This window comes from Magnolia sinica, chromosome 1 (assembly GCF_029962835.1).
Source record: "Magnolia sinica isolate HGM2019 chromosome 1, MsV1, whole genome shotgun sequence".
Lineage (NCBI taxonomy): Eukaryota > Viridiplantae > Streptophyta > Magnoliopsida > Magnoliales > Magnoliaceae > Magnolia > Magnolia sinica.
In genome coordinates this window covers 21,128,839-21,154,396 of record NC_080573.1, presented here as the reverse complement: position 1 = coordinate 21,154,396, position 25,558 = coordinate 21,128,839, and the positions used below count along the sequence as shown (strand labels likewise).

At 39.0% G+C, this 25,558-nt stretch overlaps 1 protein-coding gene across 1 annotated transcript; it reads left to right on the top strand.

The window, feature by feature from the left end:
• Nucleotides 1–5,703: 5,703 nt before the first annotated feature.
• On the top strand, nucleotides 5,704–25,334 carry LOC131242699 (uncharacterized). The gene is made up of 3 exons (XM_058241522.1): nucleotides 5,704–6,288; nucleotides 10,886–11,083; nucleotides 24,777–25,334. The coding sequence occupies exons 1-3, from the start codon at nucleotides 5,815–5,817 to the stop codon at nucleotides 25,137–25,139; spliced, it is 1,035 nt and encodes a 344-aa protein (XP_058097505.1). The 5' UTR covers nucleotides 5,704–5,814; the 3' UTR covers nucleotides 25,140–25,334.
• Nucleotides 25,335–25,558: the final 224 nt, after the last annotated feature.

The window sequence follows — 25,558 nt, the reverse complement described above, 5'->3', positions numbered from 1 at the left end:
ATAAAAATCTTAACATTAGAACTCTTCAATGTCGAATGCTATGAAATATTAATGTAATTGAATTGTATTGATGTGAATTACATTGAAATGTACATGTTTTTAGTTGGTATACCATGCTATGATATAGAATTTTCTTGTGATCGTATTTATGTAGTGGATAAATTTGAATTATTGTTGGGTGGATCGAGCTCCGCAAATTATTTAAATATATGGATAACCCTCTTTAGGATGGCTAATCCAAGCTTATATGGCCGACCAAAGTTGAACATGGACTATCGGCAGTAATTGTAACTACATGAGATGCCTTGCACCCAATGTCGGTTTACTCGAAGTCCTCCGTAGTCGATCGCACCAGTCTAATGTAGGGCTTAATCATTCTTATGCTTGATAATTGTATAACATTCGATAGAATATAGGATACCACTATTACCATTGATTTAATTATACTCATAACTATTAGTGCATTACGATCCTACAAAGACTTATGAGCTGGGCATGGTGGTATGAGACATCGTGTTCAAGTTGTCGCCCTACGCTAGGGTGACGTGCGTGCCACATAAACAAAACATTAGGTGACGAGCCCACCATGTTGGCAAAATATTGGGTGACGAGCCTCCCTGTAGTGACCACTGAATACCGATGAATGTCGCGACCATACCATGTTGTTAATGGTTTTGGTGGCGTGCCTTCTCCACAATCGGTGTGTGAGTGATGACCTTCACCCTAGACGTGATTGTCCTTAGGCAACAAGCCCTAATATTAACCCGACTAGGTTGTATGGACTATTGGGTGATGAACCCAAATTTGGATAAATGGACACTGGTGAGGGGCCGCTATGTGCCGCCACGAGCTATGTAAATTTATTTAACGACTATTGATAGAATAACGGTATCCTTGCTTCACCAACCTATTATTTGAACTGAAAATAATAACAACTTGACTAATTATGCATAGCATCATAAAATTATTGGTGGGTTGTGCTACGGACCAACTATTACATATATCATCATGGAAATTATTGATGAGTTGTGCTGCGAGCCAACCATTTATTCACAACCCCAAGTGTAGAGTTGCGATGTAGTAATAACTCGATGAGAACGAGGTCGAATTTATAGGGAATGGGGAACACGGTCTAGAACTAATCTAAGTCTAACTTAGTTAGTCTGGGCTTTTAATCTAACGATTTAGAAAAAAAAAGTTTTAAAATAATAAAGATAAAGACTAAGGATACATAAATCCAAATATAGCAATCTCAATATTAATCTACTTGATTCAACGATAACTCGATTAAAATTAAAGTCCTATTCTATCCAATTAGATGATGGAGCGGTTAAAACAAAATCTGAAATTTCGTTGGATTAGTTCCCTCATGAAGCACCAATGTGATGGTCGCAGGGAATTTAACCATCTTACATGCCCAGGAGACAATGATAAATCATGAATTTTACAGATCACATAATTGCAAACTAGATAAGAAGATATCAAAAGTTTTTCAAGCATCTACTGTAATTGAAGTCACAATAAACTATTAAAAACTGAAAATATTCTTTTATTCAAACTATAAATCAATGGAAGTTCAACCATAAACTTGAATCAAAGTAAGATAAATATTAAAATAAACTATAAGTTTCATCCCTTAGCCTTAGTTAAGAGATTAGCCTGAGAAGACTAATATCCTATAAGAAAAATAAAAAAATCAACTAGAACCCGTGAAGAAATCGAAATAAATGAACGTTGTTAACGCTCCACCTATGCCTTTTCTCACTTTCCAAACCCTATAAAATGATTTGAAATAGCCTAAGGACTCCTTTAAATAGTTTTGTAACTCAAATTTTCTCACCACATCGAAAAAGTTCGCAAACCGCCTCAAATTTACGCACTTTGCGCATCTTCGATGACAAACTTCAATGCCATCGAACAGTCTTTGATTGCACCTTCGATTCTATCCAAATTTGTCCAGAACCGTTCAACAAATTGAGCCCGAAATTCATAAATTGTTGATGCCATCAAAGTCACTTCGATGGCATCAAAGTCTATTTTGGGAATTATTTCAGAAATTTCTCTTTTAACTTAGAGTTTTAGAATATTATTTTTTCTGGCCAATTTTCAAGATTCTTTTTCTTCACTTCAAATATTTTGATTCTCTTCATTCCTCACTTAGTTTCCTTAGATATGTGGCATGTGAATTCTTCATTAATGACTTCCAAATCTCCAATTCTTCAGTATCTTCTTTTGAGTTTTAAATCCATCATTTTAAGCACATATTCATCATAAGCTTCTGACTCACATCGCATGACAAAAACGTATATAATTAAATCAAAGTATCAATTAAATGCCAGGAAAACTAATGTAATTGAAGGATTAAATATGCAGTATTTGAGTCTCAACACCATTGCGCATAACATTGCATCATTCATTAAATAACCAACTTAAAATTTGTTTGTTTTGTGTTGTTATCATTTGTCTATGCTTGATTGTGTTAATAACATGTATAACTTGCTTAATACTTGTGCGTAAAAGGTAACGTGCTTTAAAGTATTACATGTAGAAATATATATTTGTTGTGAATTTTCTTATCACTAAAATGTCCCGAGTAAAATCTTGAGAATATTTCTTAACTATGTTGGTGTTTGACGTCTCCTATTTAACATATGCAGATGACTTAAGAATAAAACCAGATGGTGGTGCGCCCGGGGCGCCCGAGTGGACTCATAACTCCATCACTCTGGGTAGTTGGTAATTTTTATAAATATTTATACTTATTGTGATTTGTATAATTCTCATGTGGGTGGACAGTATGTTTGAAATTGTATCTTTGCATATTAGCTCCATATTTTTGAATTTTATTATCTCTAACTCGCTTTGGGTCCGCTAAGCTTAAATACGTTACTCAAATTATTCGTATATGGAATGAATGTGAATCTGAATGAAGACACACTCGCTTTTAATTAAGTTCACATCCGAAAACTCGAGATCGGAGTCTTTATACTCGGGTGCCGATTTTTCAAGGTGTAACAAGAACATCGATAGCAATACTAAATATCAAATCATTTAAGTTTGCCATGAAACGTTTATGTATGCTAGGGCATGCTTTTCTAATAACATGATAAAGTAACATGTTTTTTTTTTTTTTTTTAAATCTTTATCATTACTAATTTTTTCGGATAAGTTTGTGGATGGTGGGAAAACTATCTCACCCATACACAAAAAGAGTATATAAGGAACTCTTTTAAAAGACATCGTCAATTAATCCCTCTCCTCGATCCTCAAAGAGAACATACTAAAAATTAAATATTCAATCCGTGCATTAATATTTTGAGGTTGTGGCGCCTGTCCTCTAGCTTTAGTTGTTGATACTAGGAAGGTTTGACCTATAGTTGCGACTTTTGAGGTGGCCCTAAGATGCCCTGTGGATGGTCCTTGCTGTTTGTGACCTTGAGTAGGACTGTGGCGCTCTATGTGGATACAACTGAGGTGATCTCGGTGATGGCAGTTGTGTTGAAGAGTATGGTGGGGATCATTGGTACGTAGATGGTGGGCATGTTACAGAGGTGGCCTGTAGACTTGCTGAGGTGGTAGTCCTTAACCTCGTGGTTGGCGGAGACGAGGCAGTTGTAACATTTACACTTGAGATATCCTTCGAATCCATAATTGTATCAATTTTTTAGAGGTATTCTATAAGAGTAGTGCGGGTATTGGAGGCAAGGTGGTCGAAGGCATTGATGTGTAACATTGTTTTGGATCCACGATTTAGCAGGCTCTTGGATCCGCGATTGTAACAAGCTTTCGAGAGTAGGGATATAGTCATCGTAGGTTCCGGTCGGGCTAACCATATGTCTAATTCTACCTTATCTGATACCTACAAGAACTGTAAGATATCTTATTATTTCTAGCCATAATCCATGATCCGATGATACGAGAAACATAATACACAAAGGATCTAAGGGATATACAGTAAATGGAGGTTGGGCTTATGATATCGTAAGGGAATGGGAATCCTAGTTTAGGGTTTCTAATTAGACAACCACCCTATATCCTCAGTTTAATTCTAAACCTGAGCCATGGTACCAATTCGTCATGCCACAAAATATGGGTACCAAGTAGCCTACTCGAAACACGAATCCTATGCCCATGAATTATATTGTTTTGAATAATAAGTCAATATCTACATTACTCAAAATCTAGAAATAAGTAAGAACGGAATAATTAATGAATTCGGATATAAAATAATAGTCACATTCTATGTATCCATGGTTTTCTAATTCATCAACAAGTGATAATCAAACCATCCTAATGTATTGGAAAATTTAATAACCAATATACAATTATCTTTATTACATTAATAATAGAAAATAAATCTAGCCTAATATAATTGGAGAACTAATAAAGGAGTCTTGCATGCTTGAAGGTCTTCAGCTTGGTACCTGAAATGGTTAATTAACAAAGTGAGCATAATGGCTTAGTGGGATCATTTTATTTCCAGATTTGGAAATTTCAAGTTCGTACAAACATAAATTCAGCATATTAAGTTAAATAATAGAAATTGAAATAATGTAATAAATGATTTAATCGCATGAATATTTTAACATTTATAATTACATGGGAATAACATAATAAATCAAGAACACTTTCTTTTTTATTTTTTATTTAGTAATTCAGGGAAGAGCATCTGTGATGATCTTTTAAGGAATGACCCAAGGCAGAGCACTTGTGATGGTCCTTTCAGGGAATTACCCAAGACAGAGTATATGTACTAATCATTTTAGGGGATGACCCAACTTAGAGCGCTCGTGTTGATTTTTTAGGGAAGAACCGAGGGCAGGGCACCTGTGTTGTTCTAATCCTTTCAGAAATGGCTCTAGACAAAGTACTCATGCTGTGTTGATCCTTTCGAGAATGACCCTAGGTAGATCACATGTGCATTGAATCTCATAGAATTTTCAAATTGTCAATAACCATTGTTTCATGTGGTGTGGTCCACTTGAAACTTGTCTGCTTCATTCTTTGGATCATTCCCTAAAATATAAAATGAGTTGGAAAAATGGATGGGTATCATGGCTATACAATACATACATTGATGTGGGCCCCAAAATCACATCTGCACCCACATCGCTAGAGCTGTACCTGAGGTGAACCGAGTCGAGCTCAGCCCAGCACGACTCTACTTGGCCAACAAGCTATCCTAGCTTGAACTTGGCTTGGCTCAGTTCTTGAGCTCGACTGGCCAACTTGACTAAGCTCTATAAGTAGCTTAGGCTAGTTCGGGTTCAGCTTAAGCTTGATCTTTGGAGCCTACGAGCTGAGTTCAAGTTTAGGTTCTAGAGTTTTTAAGATGTATAATATATGATATATATTATAATATATATAATTTATTTAAATATATAAATATTTACAAAATATTTATATTAAGTGAATTTGATCTGAATGGAATGGATTCGAATGGAGTCAAGTTTGAGTCAAGTTCCAAGATGAGTTGAGTCGGGCTCAATCTAGCTTGGACTTAACTTGAAATTTTTTCGAGTTAAAAAATCATCTCGACTTGGCTTAAACTTAATTTTGAGCTAGATTTGAGTCGAGCAAGTTAACCGAGCTAACTCGGTTCGTGTACATCTCAATCAGTAATCGCTGGTTCCGCGGTCGCAGCCGTGTCGCGCTCCATCATGGCAAGGAACCGAGTCCATCCATATGACACGTGTGCCTGCTTGCGAGCGAACTTCCTCCTTGCGCGCACAAAACCTATAAACGCGAGAGAGCGCGCGCAAATCCAATAAATGCGAGAGAGAGAGAGAGAGAGAGAGAGAGTTGCAATCCGCCATGGCCGAAGTGATAGATATCGTGGATGATGAAGATTTTCTGTCAAACGTGGAAGCGGCAGAAGCCATTGCGAAGCGGCGGAAGCTCGAGGCCGCTGCCGAGAATCGCGAAGGCTCATACATGGCCGCTCTCAAAGGGAGCAAGAGCCTCCTCTGGCAGCGGCAGCAAACCGCCTTAAATACTCCTCCAAGCACCAGATCCAATCCCAAAGGAAGAGTCGCCACCGCCGCCGCTGCTGCCGATAACTATTCTGGCACCGCAGACGCTGGTGCCTGCTTCAAGTGCGGGAAATCAGGGCATTGGGCGCGGGATTGCGTTGGCAGCAGTGGTGGTGCCGTAGGGGGAGACGGAGGGCTGGTGAATCACATGGTAGCCGAGAAGCCATGCCCATGCGGGTCTGGCTCTTGTCTGGTTTTGACTGCAAACACGGAGAAGAACCGGGGTCGGAAGTTTTATAGATGCCCTGTCAGGGAGGTAACTTTTCATTTCCATTCGTCTTCATGTTTCGCTCTCTTTTGATGTGGGTTTCTCTTTTTTCTTTTTAAATCTATCTTGCATTTAGGATTTTTCTTTGGTTTGATATATTTCAGTTATAGGTCTTTGTAATTGGGCACTGTTCCTGCATTTCAATCTGGCTGTTAGAAAAAAACAAAAAAAAAAACAAAAAAAAACAATTGGCTCTTTTTAGGGGTTTCTATGCTTTTTAGAATTTCCAAGAATGAGGAAACAATACTTGCGTTGATTTGAAATAGCTTGACTGAGGCCAGCTTGGTGGTTTTGGAAATTCTATTGAGGGCAGGAACACCAAAATCACATAGTTATTTTTCTTGGCTCCTGAAATGGCCTAAAGCCAAATAGAAATGCAGCCTTAACTGATGGTTCTCGGCTATTTTTTTGTAATGAGTTTTCTATTGACAGGTTTTGGCCGATTCATCCTATTAATTCCGCTTGCTTGTTTCTGAAGGATTGTGTAGGAATAGGATTTTTGGGACTCAATAATATGATTCCAATGAGAACTTAATAGTGGTGCTGCAAGTTTTATAACTGGGTGATCGGATGTTTGTTTGGCGTTCACTTCCCTCTGCAGACAGTAATCACTTCCGTTATTATGTATTTGTTGGCATGGGAGGACAGTTGGGGTGACTGATTTGTATCGTAATGTTATGGTCGTGAAATTCTCTAAATGCTGCAGTTCAATTTCATGCTATGTGGTTCTAGATATTTAACATGCGGGTTACATTGGGGAGAAACATTTGCAACCTTGCTTACTATTTTAGAAATGTACAATGTTCGATCAAACATGTTCTTGGGCTGTAAACTGTGCATGTAGGGTGCACCTTATAGAATGTTGAAAATCCTAAGGGTATTGGAGACTTGTGGGGCACATTATCTTTCTCACAATTACTTGTCCAAATATTGAGATGCAGGACACATGATTTAATGCTAGCATGCAACGTGGCGATTATGAAAGCGTCCATAAAATAATTCAATTAACAAAAGATGCTAACCCACCATGTAATTAAGAGTAAACAATAGGAAATAAAATCTGATTTAACCTAAATCATATGCTTGCATGCTAAGAAATCACATAAGTAAATTAAAACTAGGCCCGATGGAAGGATAGAACTTCCAATTTAGCATAAGCAAGTTTTACACTTAAGGGATTGACTTGTAGGTTTTATGATTAGGGTTAGGAAGGGGAAAATCTAAAATTTAGAAAATTAGGGTTCATGAGAATTGGGGATTTTGGAATTAGAGTTTTTTAGAATTTAGGGAAAAGATGAAATTAGGGCTAAATTGGATGAATTGGTTAAGGGGATTGATGGATTTAGGTATTGTTTGAGGGAAATTAAGGTTTTGAATGAAGGGCATATGAGAAGTTCAAGTTCCTAGTATAATGTGCTTTGGCTTACCTCACAGAGTCAATTGCAGTGGCTCATGTGGGTGTGGTTGAATATAGCATTAGGATACAATTGAGGTCCATATGATCCAACAAGTGATCCACTAGTTGCTAGGAATATTCTTATGGCAGAGATTTGGTAGATCGGACCATCCATCGAGTAATTTCTAAGATGGGCTCGACACTCAAAATGTTTTAAATGGTTTTACAAGTATTTTCAATTGTTAATCTTTTATTTTAACCATTAAAATGTTTTAATCACACTTTTTTCATAATTCTAACAATTAAGATCTACTTGATTTGCATGGGATTTGGATCAAGGGTGGATGGTCATGAATAGTGGAGGTATTGGGTCAATTCTTGAATAAGGTAGGATCATTGACTTTCAATGTAGTAGGGCTATGGAAGACTATAGGGTGGTGGAGCACCATACTGGCATCTCTCCTTGAATCCCTAACTCCTTATAAATATAGATCACTTGCCAGAGGGATTAGGAGAGAAAGCTTGGACGTCCCTACCCCCCTAGGGTGTCACCATGAGAGAGAGAGAGAGAGAGAGAGAGAGAGAGAGACAAGAAGGTGTAACCAATGTTTTAAATATTGTTATCGCGTAATGTATCGCACCCTTGGGATACGGATATATATCGGTTATCGCATGTGATATATCGGTTGTATTGATGTTGTTGGGAAATGTGGGAACATTGGGAAATTGGTTGAATTTTTCAATGAAACATTAGGGATTGTTGAAAAAAACATCAATACATTCAAAAGCAAAAGAAGAATCACTAGATTAGGTTACATACATATTTAATTTTGTGTTTGGATACAAAGATTGCAACTGATTTGCGAGAAATTGAGAAATTTTTGATTTTTCTTAATTTTCCGCAACTTGACTCATCTCACCCAAAACTCAAAATCAAAGTTCCAAATCCATGATTTTTCATAGAAAACATGAAGAATCATAAATTTGTAACCATTTGACACTGATTTAATGCGATTTACAACAAAACCATGAATCGAAAATCAAAATGCTCATTGGATCGAATAGGTGGGATATATCAGCGCTACCCGTGTGTTTCATATCGCACAGGTGGGATACAAGATATATCGTGGGATATATTGGCTGATATCGTCAATATTTAAAACACTGGGTGTAACTACAGTGTGCATGGATGGTGATGAAACAGAAGGGTTTGACTGCTGCCTCAGCAGCATTTCTGCCAATAGCTGTTGGGTTGCTAAAGGTTGTTGCAACATTGCTAGTGCTACTTGCAAAAGCTACTAAATGTGATGGCCAACACAAGCTTTGATGATGTGCTTAGAACTGCAACCTTCTTCGTGTTGGCAATGGGGTACAGACGTACAGAGAAATCACAGATCTGGAATGGCAAAGATTTGGTCGCTATGGACAGATATGGAACTAGCTTAAATATGGAGTTTTGCAACCTTCTTTATCAAACAACATTGGAACGAAGCCATGATTGCTGGAGTAGGTGTAGATCTGGAAAAGACGCACAGATCTGTCGGATATGAATAGACCAGATCTGGAGAAGAAACTCAGATCCGTTCTTCAAGAATAAGTTGCAACAATAGATGGAAACCAAGATGCTGATTAGCTGTCGATGCTCTGGTCTACTTCCTGTTCACCACATGATCTGGAGTATTGCGCAGATCAATTTGCACGTTGGTAATTGCTTGCACGCTGTTTTCAGATCTAGTGATGCATGTTTGCAAGAAGAGTGGAAAGCTATGAAGGAGAGTGCTGCACCGTTCTCATGTGGATCAGTCTTTGATCTGAATGTGGTGGGATCTTGGATCAGTCATTCAAATGAAAAAGGGCAGCACATTGTAAGATGCGATTAAGCCTTTAGAGCTCTGATGCCATGTTGATTTCGGCGTCTTTTGTATTCTTGGGTTGGAAGAGAATAGAGAAGCAGATGTGGGAACTGCATTTCCTTAGTTAGGGTTGCGCACAAGTAAATACTGATAACGTTGGTGAAATTACAAAAGCATCCCTCTACATGTGTCTTTAACATCTTCTTGGGGCCTTTCCGTAAAATAACAATGCCAATTGACCCATTGCTAACCTTATTGAAGATTATCACTTAATGGAATCCTTCTTTTCAATAATAAAAACTACATTCTCTGATTGGAATCCTAATGGACTAATCCTATGTAAACAACCCCTTAGTTAGGAAGGTACTTTGGGGACTACCTGGAATTAGGCCACTACGATTAGCAACTGTCACTCAGGCAGCATGGCTATTCATGCATGTAAGGAGAGCCTCAAAAGTCTCCCAATCAGATGATTGTAACCATCTGATTGGCCCCCTTCACTAGATGAGTAGTATCACCTGATAGGGGAGACATTAGAGCGTGGCCATCCATGATGAGGCCCACCATATCAATGAATTAGGTTACTGAAAGGTGGGATGGTGTTACCATTGCCAGGTCAAAAAGAAGTTTCTTTCTCAACATCACATTGTCATAGTCAATCTACATTGTACAATATCTCATGAGTCATGGCAGGGTTTTTAAAAACTCAACATACCACTTGAACTTCATTAGGACCTCAAGTCCAAATTGAATAGAGAAAAACTTTCCATTGAATACTTGATCGAGTAGGAAATTTAATGTGTGATCTGATTGTTTTTTATTTACTTACATATATATATATATATTTTTTTTTTTGAGCTATTTTAATTTTTTCAAGGTTTTTCAAGTACTTCATTGATTCACTGGAATGCAGATAAATAGATGGCAGGAATTTTAAAAACTCAACATGCCAATCAGACTTTATTAGGACCAAGTACAATTACATTACAAAAGAACTTCCCATTTAATACGAGTAGGAAAATCAAGTGTAATCTGATTTTAGTTTTTTGTATACTTGATCCTTTTAAGGATTTTGTTGGAGTACTTTGTTGATTCACTGTAATGGTTTCTGCATAAATAGATTTTGATTTCTGGTATATATGAATGCTGGGAGTTTCTGTGTTCTGTGGGAAAAAGTTACGTGAAAATTTTACCTTTTTCATTGGTTTCCTTAGTTTTGATAGGGCTACTGGATCTCCATATCCTACTTCACACATTGTATGCATTTGTATCTGTTAAGTGGATATGCTGAATTTCTTATGGATTGACCTTGGTGTATGACATGTTGTCATTCTAGGAAAATGGAGGCTGTGGTTTCTTTGAATGGTGTGATAATTCATCAGGAATTCCTAGCTCTGTGGGTGGCCCAAATAATCCCTCCAATTCATTGGTTCCGGATCTTCTGTGTCCATGCGGTGCTGGTACTTGCCTAGTTCTTACAGCAAAGACGGAAAAGAATATGGGTCAACAGTTCTATCGCTGTCCTGCAAATCAGGTGTGGCAGCTATATCTTCTCCTTCACACGCTGGTGTTATCTTGGATGTTGTCCAGTTGCATTGTATTAAAATTTATCTTTTTCTGTTTGTTTCTTTCTAATACCATTGATGCTCATGCACTGAACTAACAGCGAAGGCATTTGTCTTTTGAAGTGAATCATAACTTGTAAAATTTGTATTCTGATGCCATTTTCATGTTTTAACTCCTTCATGGCTTAGTTTAAACATTGTTCCAATTGGACTCGGTCCAGCTTTAGAATCTCTAATTAGTCAATGCACTGTTTCAAACTTTTGGTTTCACAACTACATCAAAGGAAAGACTGACAATTGAAGAACAGCACATGACACAAACATGGTTAAATTGTTGATAGAAACTCATCATTGAATTTGGAAATGTCTGGACTAGGCAAGTTGTCTTGGTCAAGTTGACTGCAGACTGGGAAATGATGCGAAAAGGGACACATTTAGTTTGAAAAAAAAGTATTTAGGGGGAAGGGATAAATTTTGGGAGAGAATATAAACTAAATCTAAGGTTAGAGAGGGAAGATAATTGGTGAGACTAAGGATTGATATGTCTAGGTATATTATGTTTTGAGAAGTGAATATGGGTCCACAAATAGGGTATGTCTAGTGCGAGAAGTCATCAACGAATATGATGTCATTGAATAAAAGGAAGAGGGTTGGATAAAATTAGATAAACCTGTGGTTCACAGTTAAAGATTCTTTTGTTGTGGGAGTGGCATCAGAGCCTTTGGATTGCTAAAGTTCTCCCCCTTTAAGCTGAGTAACCAGTCCAAAACAAAATACAAGTTCAAAGCAGAATCCTCTCAGTTTTTCTTTTGGCTGGTAATATATCTCTTGATTATCAGGAGCTGACAAGTCAATGATTAATTTGGTGATTTTTTTTTTAGTTAATTACAAATAACCGCCTACCTTTTGGGCTATTTTTAGATGCACACCTGCATTTAAAATATTTATAGTAATCCGCCTAAAAGGCCATGAGGATGTCATGAGGATCAATTTGTTAATATAACCGCCTGATGTTGTATGTCATGAGGATTACATACAGTTTTAAAATTGTATTTTTTAAAATGCCAAAATACCCTTCATTTAAAACTATGGTAGAGAGAGGGGGCGGTCGTGTCCAGTGGTTCAAAGCTAGGTGGAACCCACCATGGTATTTGTGAGAAATCCACCTTGTCCATATGATTTGCCACTCATTTTATGGCATGACCCCAAAAATGAGACAGATCCAAAGCTCAAGTGGGCCACACAAGAAAACAGTGGAGATTGTATGCCCAGCATTGAAACATTCGTGGGGCTCCAAATGCTTTGGATCATGCTAATATTTGTTCTTTCGGTTCATCCCAGTGGGAATGACCTTACGAAGGGTTGAGAGGGGACTGCTTCACATGAGCTACCGGTCTCACGCAGGCAGCTCATCCCAAGTGTGCCCCTACATCTTACATGCCACCCTGCTTGAGCTCGATGTGAACATGCCCATGCATTAATCACCCCCGGTGAGAAGTCTCGAACATGAGACCTCCCGCTCTGATACCACTTTGATACAGGACAATCAACCACTTGTTATAAAAGCTTGAACTGATAGAGCATGGCGAATCAATCCATTTATCTCATTGCCCAGGCACCTCCCGCCCTGATACCACTTTATGGAGTGATCCAGACCGTTGGATTGGAGGGATGCGACGATCGGGCCATTGGATCGCATGGATTACATGATCGGGCCATTGATAGTTGATCGTCCACATCAGTTTTAGACTTTATCATCTTTTAGGATTTAGTTTTTTATTATTTTATATTTGGACACATTATGAGTGTTTTGATTGATTTTATTTAGATTAGGGCTATTTTCATTAAGATTTACAAGACAAGGGGGGTTATTGGAAATTTTGAAACTTCTTGGATTTATAAAAAGAGGGGGGCGTGTGATCTCTTTCCCATTGGATTTCGTGATTAAATAAAAAAGACAAAAGAGAAAAGCTCTTGCTTTCTTCTTCCATCTTCATGTGGTTTGAAGATACTTCCATGCAATTTGGAAGGAAGATTGGTGTGAGGCTAATATTCATCAATGCCTCAACGGAAGTGTGGGGTCTCTATCTATCCCCACACCATCTTCTCTTTTCTCCCCCATTCAGGTATTTTCTTCAGGTTCTTCATTCTCCCCATCCCAGATCTTCGTCTTCTCCCAAACCCAACTTTCTCATATCCATCCACAATCCAAACTCTATCGACCTAAACCCATCCTCCCACCTGCCCCTTTTGGTTTCCCACCATCATTATATCAAAACCTCTTTCTTTCTTCCATACCCGAAACCCTAACCCTATACCTAAAATTCATAATTTTCCTACTTTCCTAAATTCTCCAAACCCTAATTTTCACCCTAGGTTGTATTAGGTTTTCTATTTTGAAATAGACTATACCCTATGCTAATTGGGTGTCCTTACATCCATTAGATCATAGTTTCTTTTTATTTAATGATCTTGTGTTAAGATGTTGGTAGTTTAGGATAGGATTATGCATGATTTTCTTTTGATTTTCATGATATTTGTGGTGATTATAGCGATGTTTTTTTTTTTTTTTTTTGTTAAATATCTTAATTCGGCTACTTGAACTTGCATGTTAATTGGTTCATGCATCGGTCTTGCATCACTGGAGCATCCTTTACTACAAATACTTTTTTCAAGCCATAGTTTCAATGAGCCATTTCCATAATCATACTTCGAACCTCTATTTCAATTTCATTTCTGTGGCCATTTTATTTTTCCTTGTAGAATGGAGTGTTTGGTGTTTTGTCTGTTTCAACATTTCAATTCACTCAAAACGCGCAATGAAAAATTTGAAAAATAAGAAAGAAATGCAATTACTACAAGAAATAAAAACCCAAGTAACAAATGCTAACATGTGAGACACAAGCATCTGCTAAGATTAGGGAAAACATGCATACAAAAGGTGATGTAAACATCACAGATCTAGCTTGAAGTTGCACAGAAACCACTATAACAAGTCATGAACCATATCTTATTAGGTTAACTTTATAAACGATGCAATCTGGTTATCAAATCAATGGGATTTCAATTCCCGAAATGCTATATGTACAAAAAGCACATGCCACACAAGTGTACTTGAATAGAAAGGGATAAACAATTCATCAACATTAAGGTCTTTCACCAGATAGAAGAACTTGAATAACAGCCGCACAAAACTCAGAAATGTAATGCCTCCCATCTCCTAGAACAAGCCCTAATTATAGACCCTAAAGAGACATCCTAAAATTCTAATCAAATCTTGGACAAGATATCTTATCAATTAGATTGATTCCATGTCAACCAAATCTATCTAAAATAGCAACCAATGAATCTTCAAAGATTTGTCAAAATGTAATGGCGTAAAAATTACTACTTCAAATCCAGAGATTCGACCCCCAAGGTCTTTAAAGAATCAGCAAAATCTGTAACCAGAATCCTCCAAAATAGCAATCGTAGACCTTGAAATTTAGGTACAAATATCAGCAGCAAACAGTCCTCAAATTCGATAGATGGTGGGCTTCATAGTGTGCCTTGGGCCTGCATCATTCATCCCGCATTAGAAAGAACTTCACTTTGGCGAGTAAGATGCTTCATACCAGTATTAGAGATTTGGATTCAATCTTTTCATTATTCACTGCCCATTATTTATGTGCCTTCAGAATAGGACTTTTTTTTTTAATGAGTAATGAGAGAATTTTATTTTATTTTTTTAAAAAAAAACACAAGAACAGAATAAGGCTTGTTCTATCTTTCATGAAGTATTGCTTGTACTGGCCTTGTTGGTTTTGGTAACGTTCATGCCCAACACTTGTTCAACTTCTTCCTTTTTCTTTGAGAATTGTTTGTCTATATCAACAACAACTTCATCTTACATGCCCAATCCCTCACCATGATAATTAAACAAATCTCATCCATGTCATTTGGCAGATCAAATGTGATAGGCAGTATCACCCAACTTCCTCTTGGCTTGGCATTGAAAATCTTCTTAGATTTGATGTTGTTATAATTTCTCCTTGGAAACCTTTCCTTGTGTTAGAACATCATAACTAAGTCACTTTCTTTGTATATCTTCTCTCTGCAATGTTCATTTGAAGCTTCTCGGAAATTGGCTTTGCTCTCTTTGATCTGCTTCTTTTATTTTTGTCTTCTTTCTTCTTTCAAACTTTGTATGTTGGACAATTTTTGTCCCTCCTTAAGATTTGGGCGCTGCAAGCTGCTTTATCTGGTTCAACGCAATATTAACACCATCCTTTACCAAGGAATAGGCGTTAGTTCAAGTTAAATGCACCATATGTTCCTGGTAAAATGTGACACACATCCATTTGGATTAGATCACACCACCCTTCATCCATGTTCCTAGATCCACTAGAAAGGACACTAAGCACTTAGAGTTTGAAGAGATTTTGTCCCCTTTCTTGAACCAATGAATCTGGTACTAAGGTGGCCCAAGAGGGTGCTTTGACATAATCTCCTCCCTCGAAAAGAAAAGAAAAAAGAAACTGTTTCTATTCTGTACTAATGTGAGGGACATTTATAAGCATGATGCTGCTCTGGCTGCCCAAACTTGAAACATGTGACACGAATGTTTCATTGTCTTGTCATGGGTGCAATAATCCCTTGTCCGTTGTCACCTTCCCTTAGGTTGGGATTCGGCTTCATTGTTGGATGCTACAATCCTTCTAACAAGGTGTCTCTCCCACTTTAAATTGTGCTTCTGACTCGTGCTCCCACTCCCAGTTTTTACCTGTTTATACTTGGAAACAGTTTGAACTAGATTCCTCCTTCATTGCCTACTCTTAAATCTGTCACGCTTTGCTTCATGCTTTGTGCAATTATACATTGGCCTAATATGGGCATCCTGATGCAAGACGTGTGATTTAACTGCTTGAATGCGGAAGATTGTTAACATATTAACCACAATAAAACAAATATAATAACATGCTATCTAACCATGATCTAAAGAGTACCAAGGATGCAATGAAATTCAGATTATGATAAACTCACAATCCCACAAGTATGAATCATATAAACATGAAAACCCAAGGCCCAATGAGAGTTTGGAACCCCTACATCAACATAGGCAAGGTTCTAAATCAATGGGAAGATTTGGCGTACTTCTAGGGTAGGAAATTTGGGGATTTAGAGATTAGGGTTTGAAATTATGGTTACGAAATTTGAGGAAATTAGGGTTTGTAGAGAAATAGGCTTTTGAGGGCTATAGTTTGGTTAAGGTTCTAGGCTTAAAGCTAGGGGTTTTAATGGGGAAAATGAGTAAGAATCAAGAGGGAAAGAGAGAAGGGAGGGGTTGGCCATACAAATGGTTGTATGACACACCTGTACAGACGTACAGTCTTGGGTTGATCCGTATGGTTGTACGGCTTGAATGGGGTTGGGCTTAGTTGGGTTTAAGATGTTATGGGCATGGGTTTTAGGTGAAAGCAAAAGGGAAAAGAATAGATGGAGTGTGAAAAAGAGGGGTTGAGAGAGATGGAGAAAGAGAAAGTGAAGAAGATACCTTGGTTGTAGAGAATGAGGGAGAAAAAGAAGACAATGAGATTTAGATACTTTGATTCATATCAAAATTATCTCTTTTCATAAGATATTTCCACGCATTGCACATGGGAAGAGAATTTATTTTTTTTCTTCAAAACTCTATGCATAAAAAAATCCCTAAGGGCTGGATGTCCAAGCTTAAATACACTTTGGACTGCCAAATTACGAAAATGTCCTTTCAGTTCTTTTTTGTTCATACCATGTCTCAAACTTCACAAAACATTAAATAAATGCATCGAATATGAAATAAATTGGAGAAACACCTAATCTAGTTAAAAAAATAAAATCCTAAAGTAAATAAAATTTGATGATATCCGATGACGACGATGGCCCACGATCAATTGTCCGATCAAGCTGCTCATGCGATCCAACGGTCTGATCATCATATCATTGTGATCTAACGGTCCAAATCTCCCAATGAAGCAATCCACATGCATATTCCTAATGTAGGGTCTTTGAAGATGCATGATCATGCATGTGGGGTCTTCAAGGCCTCAATGTGGCCCACCTGGGCCCATGTACAAGTTATCGAGCCAAAGTGAAAGCTGGGCTGACTTCTTCTTCCTCTAGTACACTCTAAATGGCCAGATGTCCTTATCAACTCTCACCGACTGAGAAGATTTCGCCTATGGTGAAATAAAGCCGTGGTGCTGCTCTAAAAGATCTGAGTTAAGTCGTTAAAGATCCGTATCTGTGATACATGTGCAATTTGAAATTGGTTAATGTTTCCACTTGACTAAATATTTCTGAAAGCCCTCATGTCGAGTTGAAACCATCTGCTTGTCCAAAATATCCTCTATCTCCTCTTTGCTCGTAGGTATGGATGATAAAGTTGGTTGAGGCTAAGAAGATGGGTTAGGTAAGGTCCATGGGTGATGGGACAAGTTGGGTGTGTCATCATTTGAGTCAAGAGAGGGGTCTTGGAAAGGCACTAGATCTTTCACATTGAATGTAGCATTAATACCCATACTAGGTGGAAGATCTACCAAGTACGCATTGGGACTTAAACGTTTCAAACTCATATATGGTCCAGCACTGCGGACTTGTAATTTTTTAAGGTTCCCTGTGGAAATCGTTCAGCCATTATCCTTATCATCACTTTATCGCCACCTGATATTCTATGAATCTACGGTGAGAGTCAACAAGTTTCGTATATTTTTCATCACTTACATTAATCCATTTTCTAATCTCCATATGCAAGTCATGAATGTGGCGTGCAAATGCTTCTGCAAACTCTGATGGCCTATGGGAGACTGACATGGGAATAAGGTCTATAGGTTTTCTAGGCTTATAACCATATACCACTTCAAATGGACTCGTGCCTATTGACCTACTGACTGAATTGTTATACGTGAACTTGGCTACAGGTAATACTGAGTTCTAAGTCCTGATACGGTCACCCACAAGACACCGTCACATGTTCCCTAAACTCCTATTGACCACTTATGTATGACTGTCAGTCTAAGTATAGTATGCCAATGAAAATTGTAATTTCGTGTCCATCATGTGCCAAAGTGTCCTCCAAAAATAACTCATAAACCTAACATCCCTGTCGAACATAGTGGTTTTAGGCAAACCATTTAAACGAACCACCTCTGCAAAGAATAATTTTGTGATGTTAGAGGCATTGGACGATTTAGAGCATGGTAGAAAATGGGTCATTTTAGAAAAATGGTCCATTACCATGAAAATGGAATTGTGCTACCTAGTTGTCTTGGGAAGCCTAAGCACGAAGTCCAAATTGAGGTCTTGCCACAGAGCGTGTGGCACTGGCAACGGTGTATATAAACCGGTGTTCTGCTTCTTCTGCTTTGTCAGGTGACATGTTTGACATTGCCCTATAATTTTGGCTACATCTCGCTTAAGACTTGGCCAATAAAACTTGTCCTCTGTAAGGGCAATAGTCTTGTCATGATCAAAATGATCGACTACTTCACAGGTGTGAAGCTCCCAAACAAGGAAATCTCGTAGGGATGCGCGGGAACGCAGAGTATGTCTCTTTTAAATAAAAAGCTATCAATCAGGACAAACACACTATCATTCCTCTGACCATCTAAAAGTGACGTATATACTTTCCCGAAGTTTGGACATGTGGGATATTCGTCCTTCAAACTCTCGAATCCAATCACTTCAACACTCAAAAATTAAAGTAACGTCACTCTACGGCTAAGGGCATTAGCAGGTTTGTTCTCGACCTCGGCCTTGTATTTAAGAACACACGAATACTCTTAAAGAAACTCAACCCACTTGGCATGCCTTGGGTTTAATTTCTTTTGGGAGTTAAGATAATGTAAGGCCTCATAGTTTGGGAACAAGACGAACTCTTGCGGTAGTAAATAATGTCGCCAATGACATAAGGCCCGAACTACCGCGTGGAATTCCTTGTCATAAGTAGAATACCGTTGCTTTGCTTCATTCAACTTCTCAGTAAATAAAGCAACATGATGTCCCTCTTGGCTAAGTATTTCACATATACCTACCCCAAAGGCGTCACAAGCAACCTCAAAGATTTTAGAGAAGTCAGGAAGGCGCATGACAGGAGCCTCGACCATCTTGCCCTTGATTTCCTTAAATGCTTTTGATGTGGCGTTAGTCCATTTGAGCTCACATTTCTTTATGCAATCCGTGATGGGGGCCATAAAGGAACTAAAGCTTTTGATGAACTGCCTATAGAAGGTAGCTAAGCCGTGAAAGATACGTACCTTATGAATATTCTGTGGTTCGGGCCAACTCACAATGGCCTTGATTTTCTAGGGATCTGCAGACATGCCTTCTGATGAAACTTAAAAAGATAACTTTATCTGACATGAACGAACACTTCTTGAGGTTTGCATATAACTTCTCATCCCTAAGGATCCCGCAAACTTGCTGTAAATGGTGGAGGTGTAGTTCTCCGGAAGTACTATAAATGAGGATATCGTCAAAGTACACCAAGAACTTTTCTATAAATGGCCTCAACACCTGGGCCATCACATGCATGAACTTGCTCGGAGCATTAGTAAAATCAAAAGGCATGACCAACCACTCATAGAGCCCATCCTTAGTTTTGAAGGCCATTTTTCATTCATCCCTTGTGCAAATACGTATCTGGTGATACCCACCCTTGAGGTCTATCATTGAGAAAATCGTGGCACCTGCCATCATGTCTAATATAATATCAAGTCGTGGTATGGGAAACCGATACTTGACCGTGATTTTGTTGATGGCTCGACTGTCCACGCACATGCGCCAAAAACCATCTTTCTTAGGCGTGAGAAGTGTTGGCACGACATACAAACTCACATTTTCCTGAATGTAACCCTTCCTAAGAAGCTCATGTACTTGCTTCTTCAATTCATCGTGCTCTGTAGGGTTCATTTGATAATGACGAAGGTTTGGTAGAGTTGACCTAGGGACAAGATCAATAGCGTGCTAAATATCCCTCATGGGTGGAAGCTTCTCCGATAAATCCTCAGGAAAACCATCATTAAACTCTTCCAGTATAGGACTCACCTCAGGTGACAACTTTATTCTAACCTCGGGTGTAGCCTCTCTAGCCATGAGGACATACGCCATCGAATCCGCACTAGTCTTCCGCTCAAACCCTTTGGCGTTTAATATGTGGAGAGACTTGGGTTGCGATTTCCTCACATCATTTTGTCCACCCTTTTTAACGTCCTCAACTTTTGGGGCACTATTGGGTGGAAGGGGATTTAACTTTATCTTTTTGCCCTCATGCATGAAGGAACAAACATTCGAACGACCGAATATTGTTACATTACGATCAAACAGCCAAGGCCTGCCTAAGATGTTGTGGCCTACATCCATAGGTAAAACATCACACCACAACGAGCTTTTATAAGATGCGAACTAGATGGGAGTAAGACAACGCTGGGAGATTGGCATAGAGGACACATCAATCAATGAAACTCTATAGGGCTGAGGGTGGTGACTGGGCTTCAAGCCCAAACGAGAAATGGTGCTTTCGGAGACCACATTTGTACAACTGCCACTATCAACGATCACTTTGCAATTTTTCTCACCACATTTGGCATAAGTATAGAAAATGGTATTCCTGAGCCAATCATCAATTCCCTTAGCCTGGGCTAAGGTGCACATGACGATTGTAAGTGGTACTGTCTCCTCTTCTTCATCATAGGCACCAATTACATGGTGATATTCTTCTTTTTCATAGTAACCTTGGTCATCTTCATCTTCCTCATGCTCTCCAATCACGAGGGCCTTAAGTAGCTCTTTTGTGGGACACTCATAAGCGAAATGGCCAAATCCTTGGCAATTATAGCACTGCCTGCGTTCGCCTCCTCAAGAACTAGTACTGATGACTCTTTTACCCTTAAAGTCCTTTTGGTTACTTTGAGTGCCACCAAAGGGTTTGGGTTGACTCCTAAAGTTAGACTTAGCTCCTTGGGGGTAGTCTAAACATTGGACTCAAATGAGTCAAACCGTCTTCCAAATTGCGATTTTAAGTACAGCTCAAGTTCTTGCACCAACTGATAGGCATGCTCAAGGGTGCCAACATCGTGAGAGAGCAACTCGCGCTGAGTATTGGATCGGAGGCCCATCCTAAAACACGAAAGAGTCACTATTGGGTCCACCTTGACATTATATCTCATCATGTACTCTTCAAATTTGGTGATGTAATCCTTTGCGGGCATTGTTCCCTAGCGAAGGGATTGCCATTGATCCAAGGAGGAGGAGGTTGACCCACCCCTCACTTTGGCTTGATGACTTGTACATGGGCCCAGGTTGACTACACTGAGGCCTTGAAGACCCCACATGTAGAGCTATACACGAGTCGAGTTAGCTCGGTCAACTCGCTCGACTCAACTCAGAAAAGCTCAACTCGCCTCGGCTCGAAATTGGATTCGGACCAAGTCGAGTTGGTTTTTGGAGCTCGAAAAAATTTGGAGTTGAGTTCGAGCTTGCCCGAGCTGGACTCGACTTGGATCGAACCTCAACTCGAATAGACTTGGATCGAATTGGCTCGGTGACTCGATTATTTTGATATTGACGCTGCTCGCCGAGTGTTTGATGAAATGACTCAACGAAGTGTTATTTCGGGTGCATGCATTCTCCGCGGGATCGGCTGGTGGCGAGGAAGGAATGGATATGAAACAAATCACTACAAAAAAAAAAAAAAAAAAAAACTTTGCATTATAAAACTACCTTCATATCTTGATTTTGATGCTGACCGCTGAGTGTTTGATGAAATACCTGTAATTTGTTGTTACTGTTTTGCATTCTATGAGAAATTGAAAATGCACTCTGTGTTTGAGAAAATGTCACACAGGCTCGAACTCGGCTTAAACTAGCCGGAGCTGCTGATTGAATTGAGTCGAGCTGGCCAGTCAAGCTCGAGGATCGAGTTGAGCCAAGTTCTAGCTGGGGTTAACTACTGGCCTAGCCGAGCCGAGCTGTGCCAAGCTTGACTCGGTTGACTCATGTACAACTCTACCACATGCATGATCGTGCATCTTCGAAGACCCTACACTAGGAAGATGCACGTGGGTTGCTTTGGTTGGAGATTTGGACCATTAGATCGCGGTGATATGCTGATCGGACCGTTAGATCGCATAGACAACTTGATCGGACCGTTGATTGTGGGCTATTGTCGTTATCGGGCATCATCGGATTTTATTTACTTTAAGATTTTTTTAGCTTAGATTAGGTATTTTTTCAATTTATTTAATATTCGGTGCATTTATTTGATGTTTTGTGAGGTTTGGGACATGATGGGAACGAAAAAGAACTGAAATGGCATTTTCGTAATTTAGCAGTCCCTTGGGGGTTTTTTTATGCATAAAGTTTTGAAAAAAGAAAAGCAAGAATTCTTTCTCTTCCCATGTACGATGTGTGGAAATCTCTTGTGGAAAGAGGCGATTTTGGTGTGAATCTAAAGCTGTGAAGCCCATTGTCTTCTTTTTCTCTCTCATTTTATACAACCAAGGTATCTTCTTCACTTTCTCTTTCTCTATCTCTCTCGACCCCTCTTTATTTCTCTCTCTTCTTTTCCTTTTTGTTTTTACCCAAAACCCATTCTTATTACATCTTAAACCCACCTAAGCCCAACCCCATTCAAGTGATACAACCGTACGGATCAACCTAACACCGTATGTCCGTACGGGTGTGTCATACGGCCAACCCCTCCCTTCTCTCTTTCCCTCTTGATTTTTATTCATTTTCCCCTTTCAAACCCCTAGCCCTAAGCATAAAACCTAAAATTAAACTATAGTCCTCAAAACCCTATTTCCCTATAAACCCTAATCCCCAAAATTTCTAATTTTAATTTCAAACCCTAATTCCTAAATCTCCAAATTTCCTGCCCTAGAAGTGCGCCGAATCTGCCTATTGATTTAGAACCTTGCCTATGCTAATGTGGGGGTTCCAATCTCTTATTGGGCTTGGGTTTTCATGTTTATATGATTCATACTTATGTGGGATTGTGATTTTATCATCAATCTGAATTTTATTGCCTCTTTGGTACTGTTTAGATCATGGTTGGATAGTATGTTATTACATTTGCTTTATTGTGGTTAATCTGTTAATAATCTCCCACATTCAAGTAGTTAAATCACACGTCCTGCATCACAATCTGTGGCTGCTTTTTGTGGGAAAGTAGCTTGTTGCCCCACCATTGATGATGGCCCTTGTGGGGAAACAAAATGTCTCCCAAGTCCCCACTTAATTCTCTATTTTAATCCGTGGTAGAGTAAAAAGAAAATAGATGGGGAAAGGGAAAATAGCAGGAAGAAAAGAAAGAGAGGTTATGAGATACGAATCCGGGTGCCTGTGTCACTTACCTTTTACCTTTTGCACTTCTGTAATGTACCATATAGTAAATTGGGTTAATTTAATATAAATAAGAACTTTAGGTGCGTGGAGTGTACTCTCACAATCTCTCTTTCTTTTCATCCTCTCTTTTTCTTTCTTTTTTTATTCCTTCATTACCATGGAGTAAAACATGGTATCTTGGCATGCAATAGGTTGTTATCTATTTCTTTTCTTCCTCTATCTCCTTCCCTTTTTATTTATTTTCCTTTCCCACCTTGTAGCCCTTTCAGTGTGATGCAGGGAGTACCGGCTACCACAGCCGTCAACAGCTTGCCACCAGCAACCACGGGCAACATGCACTGCCAGATGTGACCAGAATATGATTGATAATCCTGCTCTGCTGGCAGCAGTCACTTTGCTCATCTCTAATTTATTATCTACTATGACTACAACAACAGACATACCTTTAAGCTACCTACGTAACATACTTATTTCTAGACATGATGCCATACTAAGCATATTCCTTTCCCTTTTATATGTTGCACTCAAAGTTTACACGAGTAATTCTATGTTGTATATTGCTGATCTCACATAAAATAATTTCTATACATCAGAGGGTGATCCACTTCATTATGGTTGGATTTTCTCAGCTGCAACTCACGATGGCTTTCTTCGCCTCAATTTATTATTATTATTTTTTAAAATTTCCAGCTGTATTTTCAAATCACATATCTAACAGACATAGCAGCTTATGCTGTATGGCTCTTTTGATCGCCTTTTACTTCCCCATAATCACTTTCCGATCTTGAAATAGAGCAAGCCAATGCTCTTCATCTTCAACATGTGTCTGTCATTTGCCAGTCTTTAGGGCTGTATGTGCATTCGTGCAAATTTGTGTGCATCATTTGCATGCATGTTTAGGGCTGTATGTGCAATTTTCTCTTTCTGAGCATGCATTTGTATTTTTACAGTATATGTATTTTGTTTTTAACTTTTTTGGCAATTCTATATATTGGTTAGAATCCCAGTCTCTAGTTAATGCAAGCATAGCGTCCCATCTTGTGTATCCTCAAATCTCAATGTGCACCATGTATATTCCATTATCCTTCTTGCAACGTGGTCTTTTAAAACTCGGATGAGTATCTGAGTTGACTCAATTTGGTACTACCTGATCTGGTTCAAGACAACCCTCTGCCATGCAAGTCGTGATTCAACTCGAGACTGAATGAGTTGATCCAGGTTGTGGAGTCCAAAAACCATGTTTTGCAATGAACATCACTTTGCTTCTGTCCATTTGATTAACTTTCTTCTTCTGTGTAGGGAGGATCTTGTGGTTTCTTCAAATGGTGCAGCGACCATAATAGCCCAGTAGCTGGTCGTCTGGCAAGTGCTCCACGTGTTTATAGCACCTGGAATGATACGAGCAGCCAACCACCCATTGGAAGGAGTGGTTCTTCCTGTTTCAAATGTGGACAGGAAGGTCATTGGGCAAGGGACTGCCCCAAGCCTTCAACTGACACTGTTGATGCGAGTGGAAGGTCTGCTTCATCAAATGCATGCTATAAATGCGGTAAGTCTGGACATTGGGCTAAAGACTGCCCGTCTCAAGATACCAATGTCACCACTGGAAGCAGAAAAGCCTCAGTTCCTTTTCGCAGCTCTCATGGATACACTAGTAAGTAATCTTTGCCCCATATAGCAATGGGATCTTTTGTGTGGAGGGATTAACATCACCTAGAGTTTTAGAAACTTTTGACTGAACGATTGGAATGTGAAGACAATGTACTGATGATGTGAATGAAGGCTTGTTGTACAGATGGGAAGTAAGTTGTGTTTTGCATAGGCTATCCGAACCATAAAGTAATTGTGTTTTTTTTTTCTTTTTCTTTTTCTTTTTTTTAAATTTGTAATCAGAAAGCTTCTTCTTCTTCTTCTTTTTTGGGGTGTGTGCGTGTGGCGCTATTAAGGTGGGCGGTTGGAAACATTACTTGATTTGCCAGGCCTAAAAAGAGGAATATGAAGCAACCAAGAGTGGTGTCGGAGACCCACGTGCTGACCAACGGGGCTGTGTTGCAGCCATGCATTCTCCTGTTGCCGAACGT

Bases quoted from the DNA above. Each gene is read 5' to 3' on its own strand.
- LOC131242699 (XM_058241522.1), top strand. From the start codon at position 5,815: ATGGCCGAAGTGATAGATATCGTGGATGATGAAGATTTTCTGTCAAAC. The intron at 6,289-10,885 runs GTAACTTTTCAT...TTGTCATTCTAG, and splicing joins ATAGATGCCCTGTCAGGGAG to GAAAATGGAGGCTGTGGTTT. The intron at 11,084-24,776 runs GTGTGGCAGCTA...TCTTCTGTGTAG, and splicing joins ATCGCTGTCCTGCAAATCAG to GGAGGATCTTGTGGTTTCTT.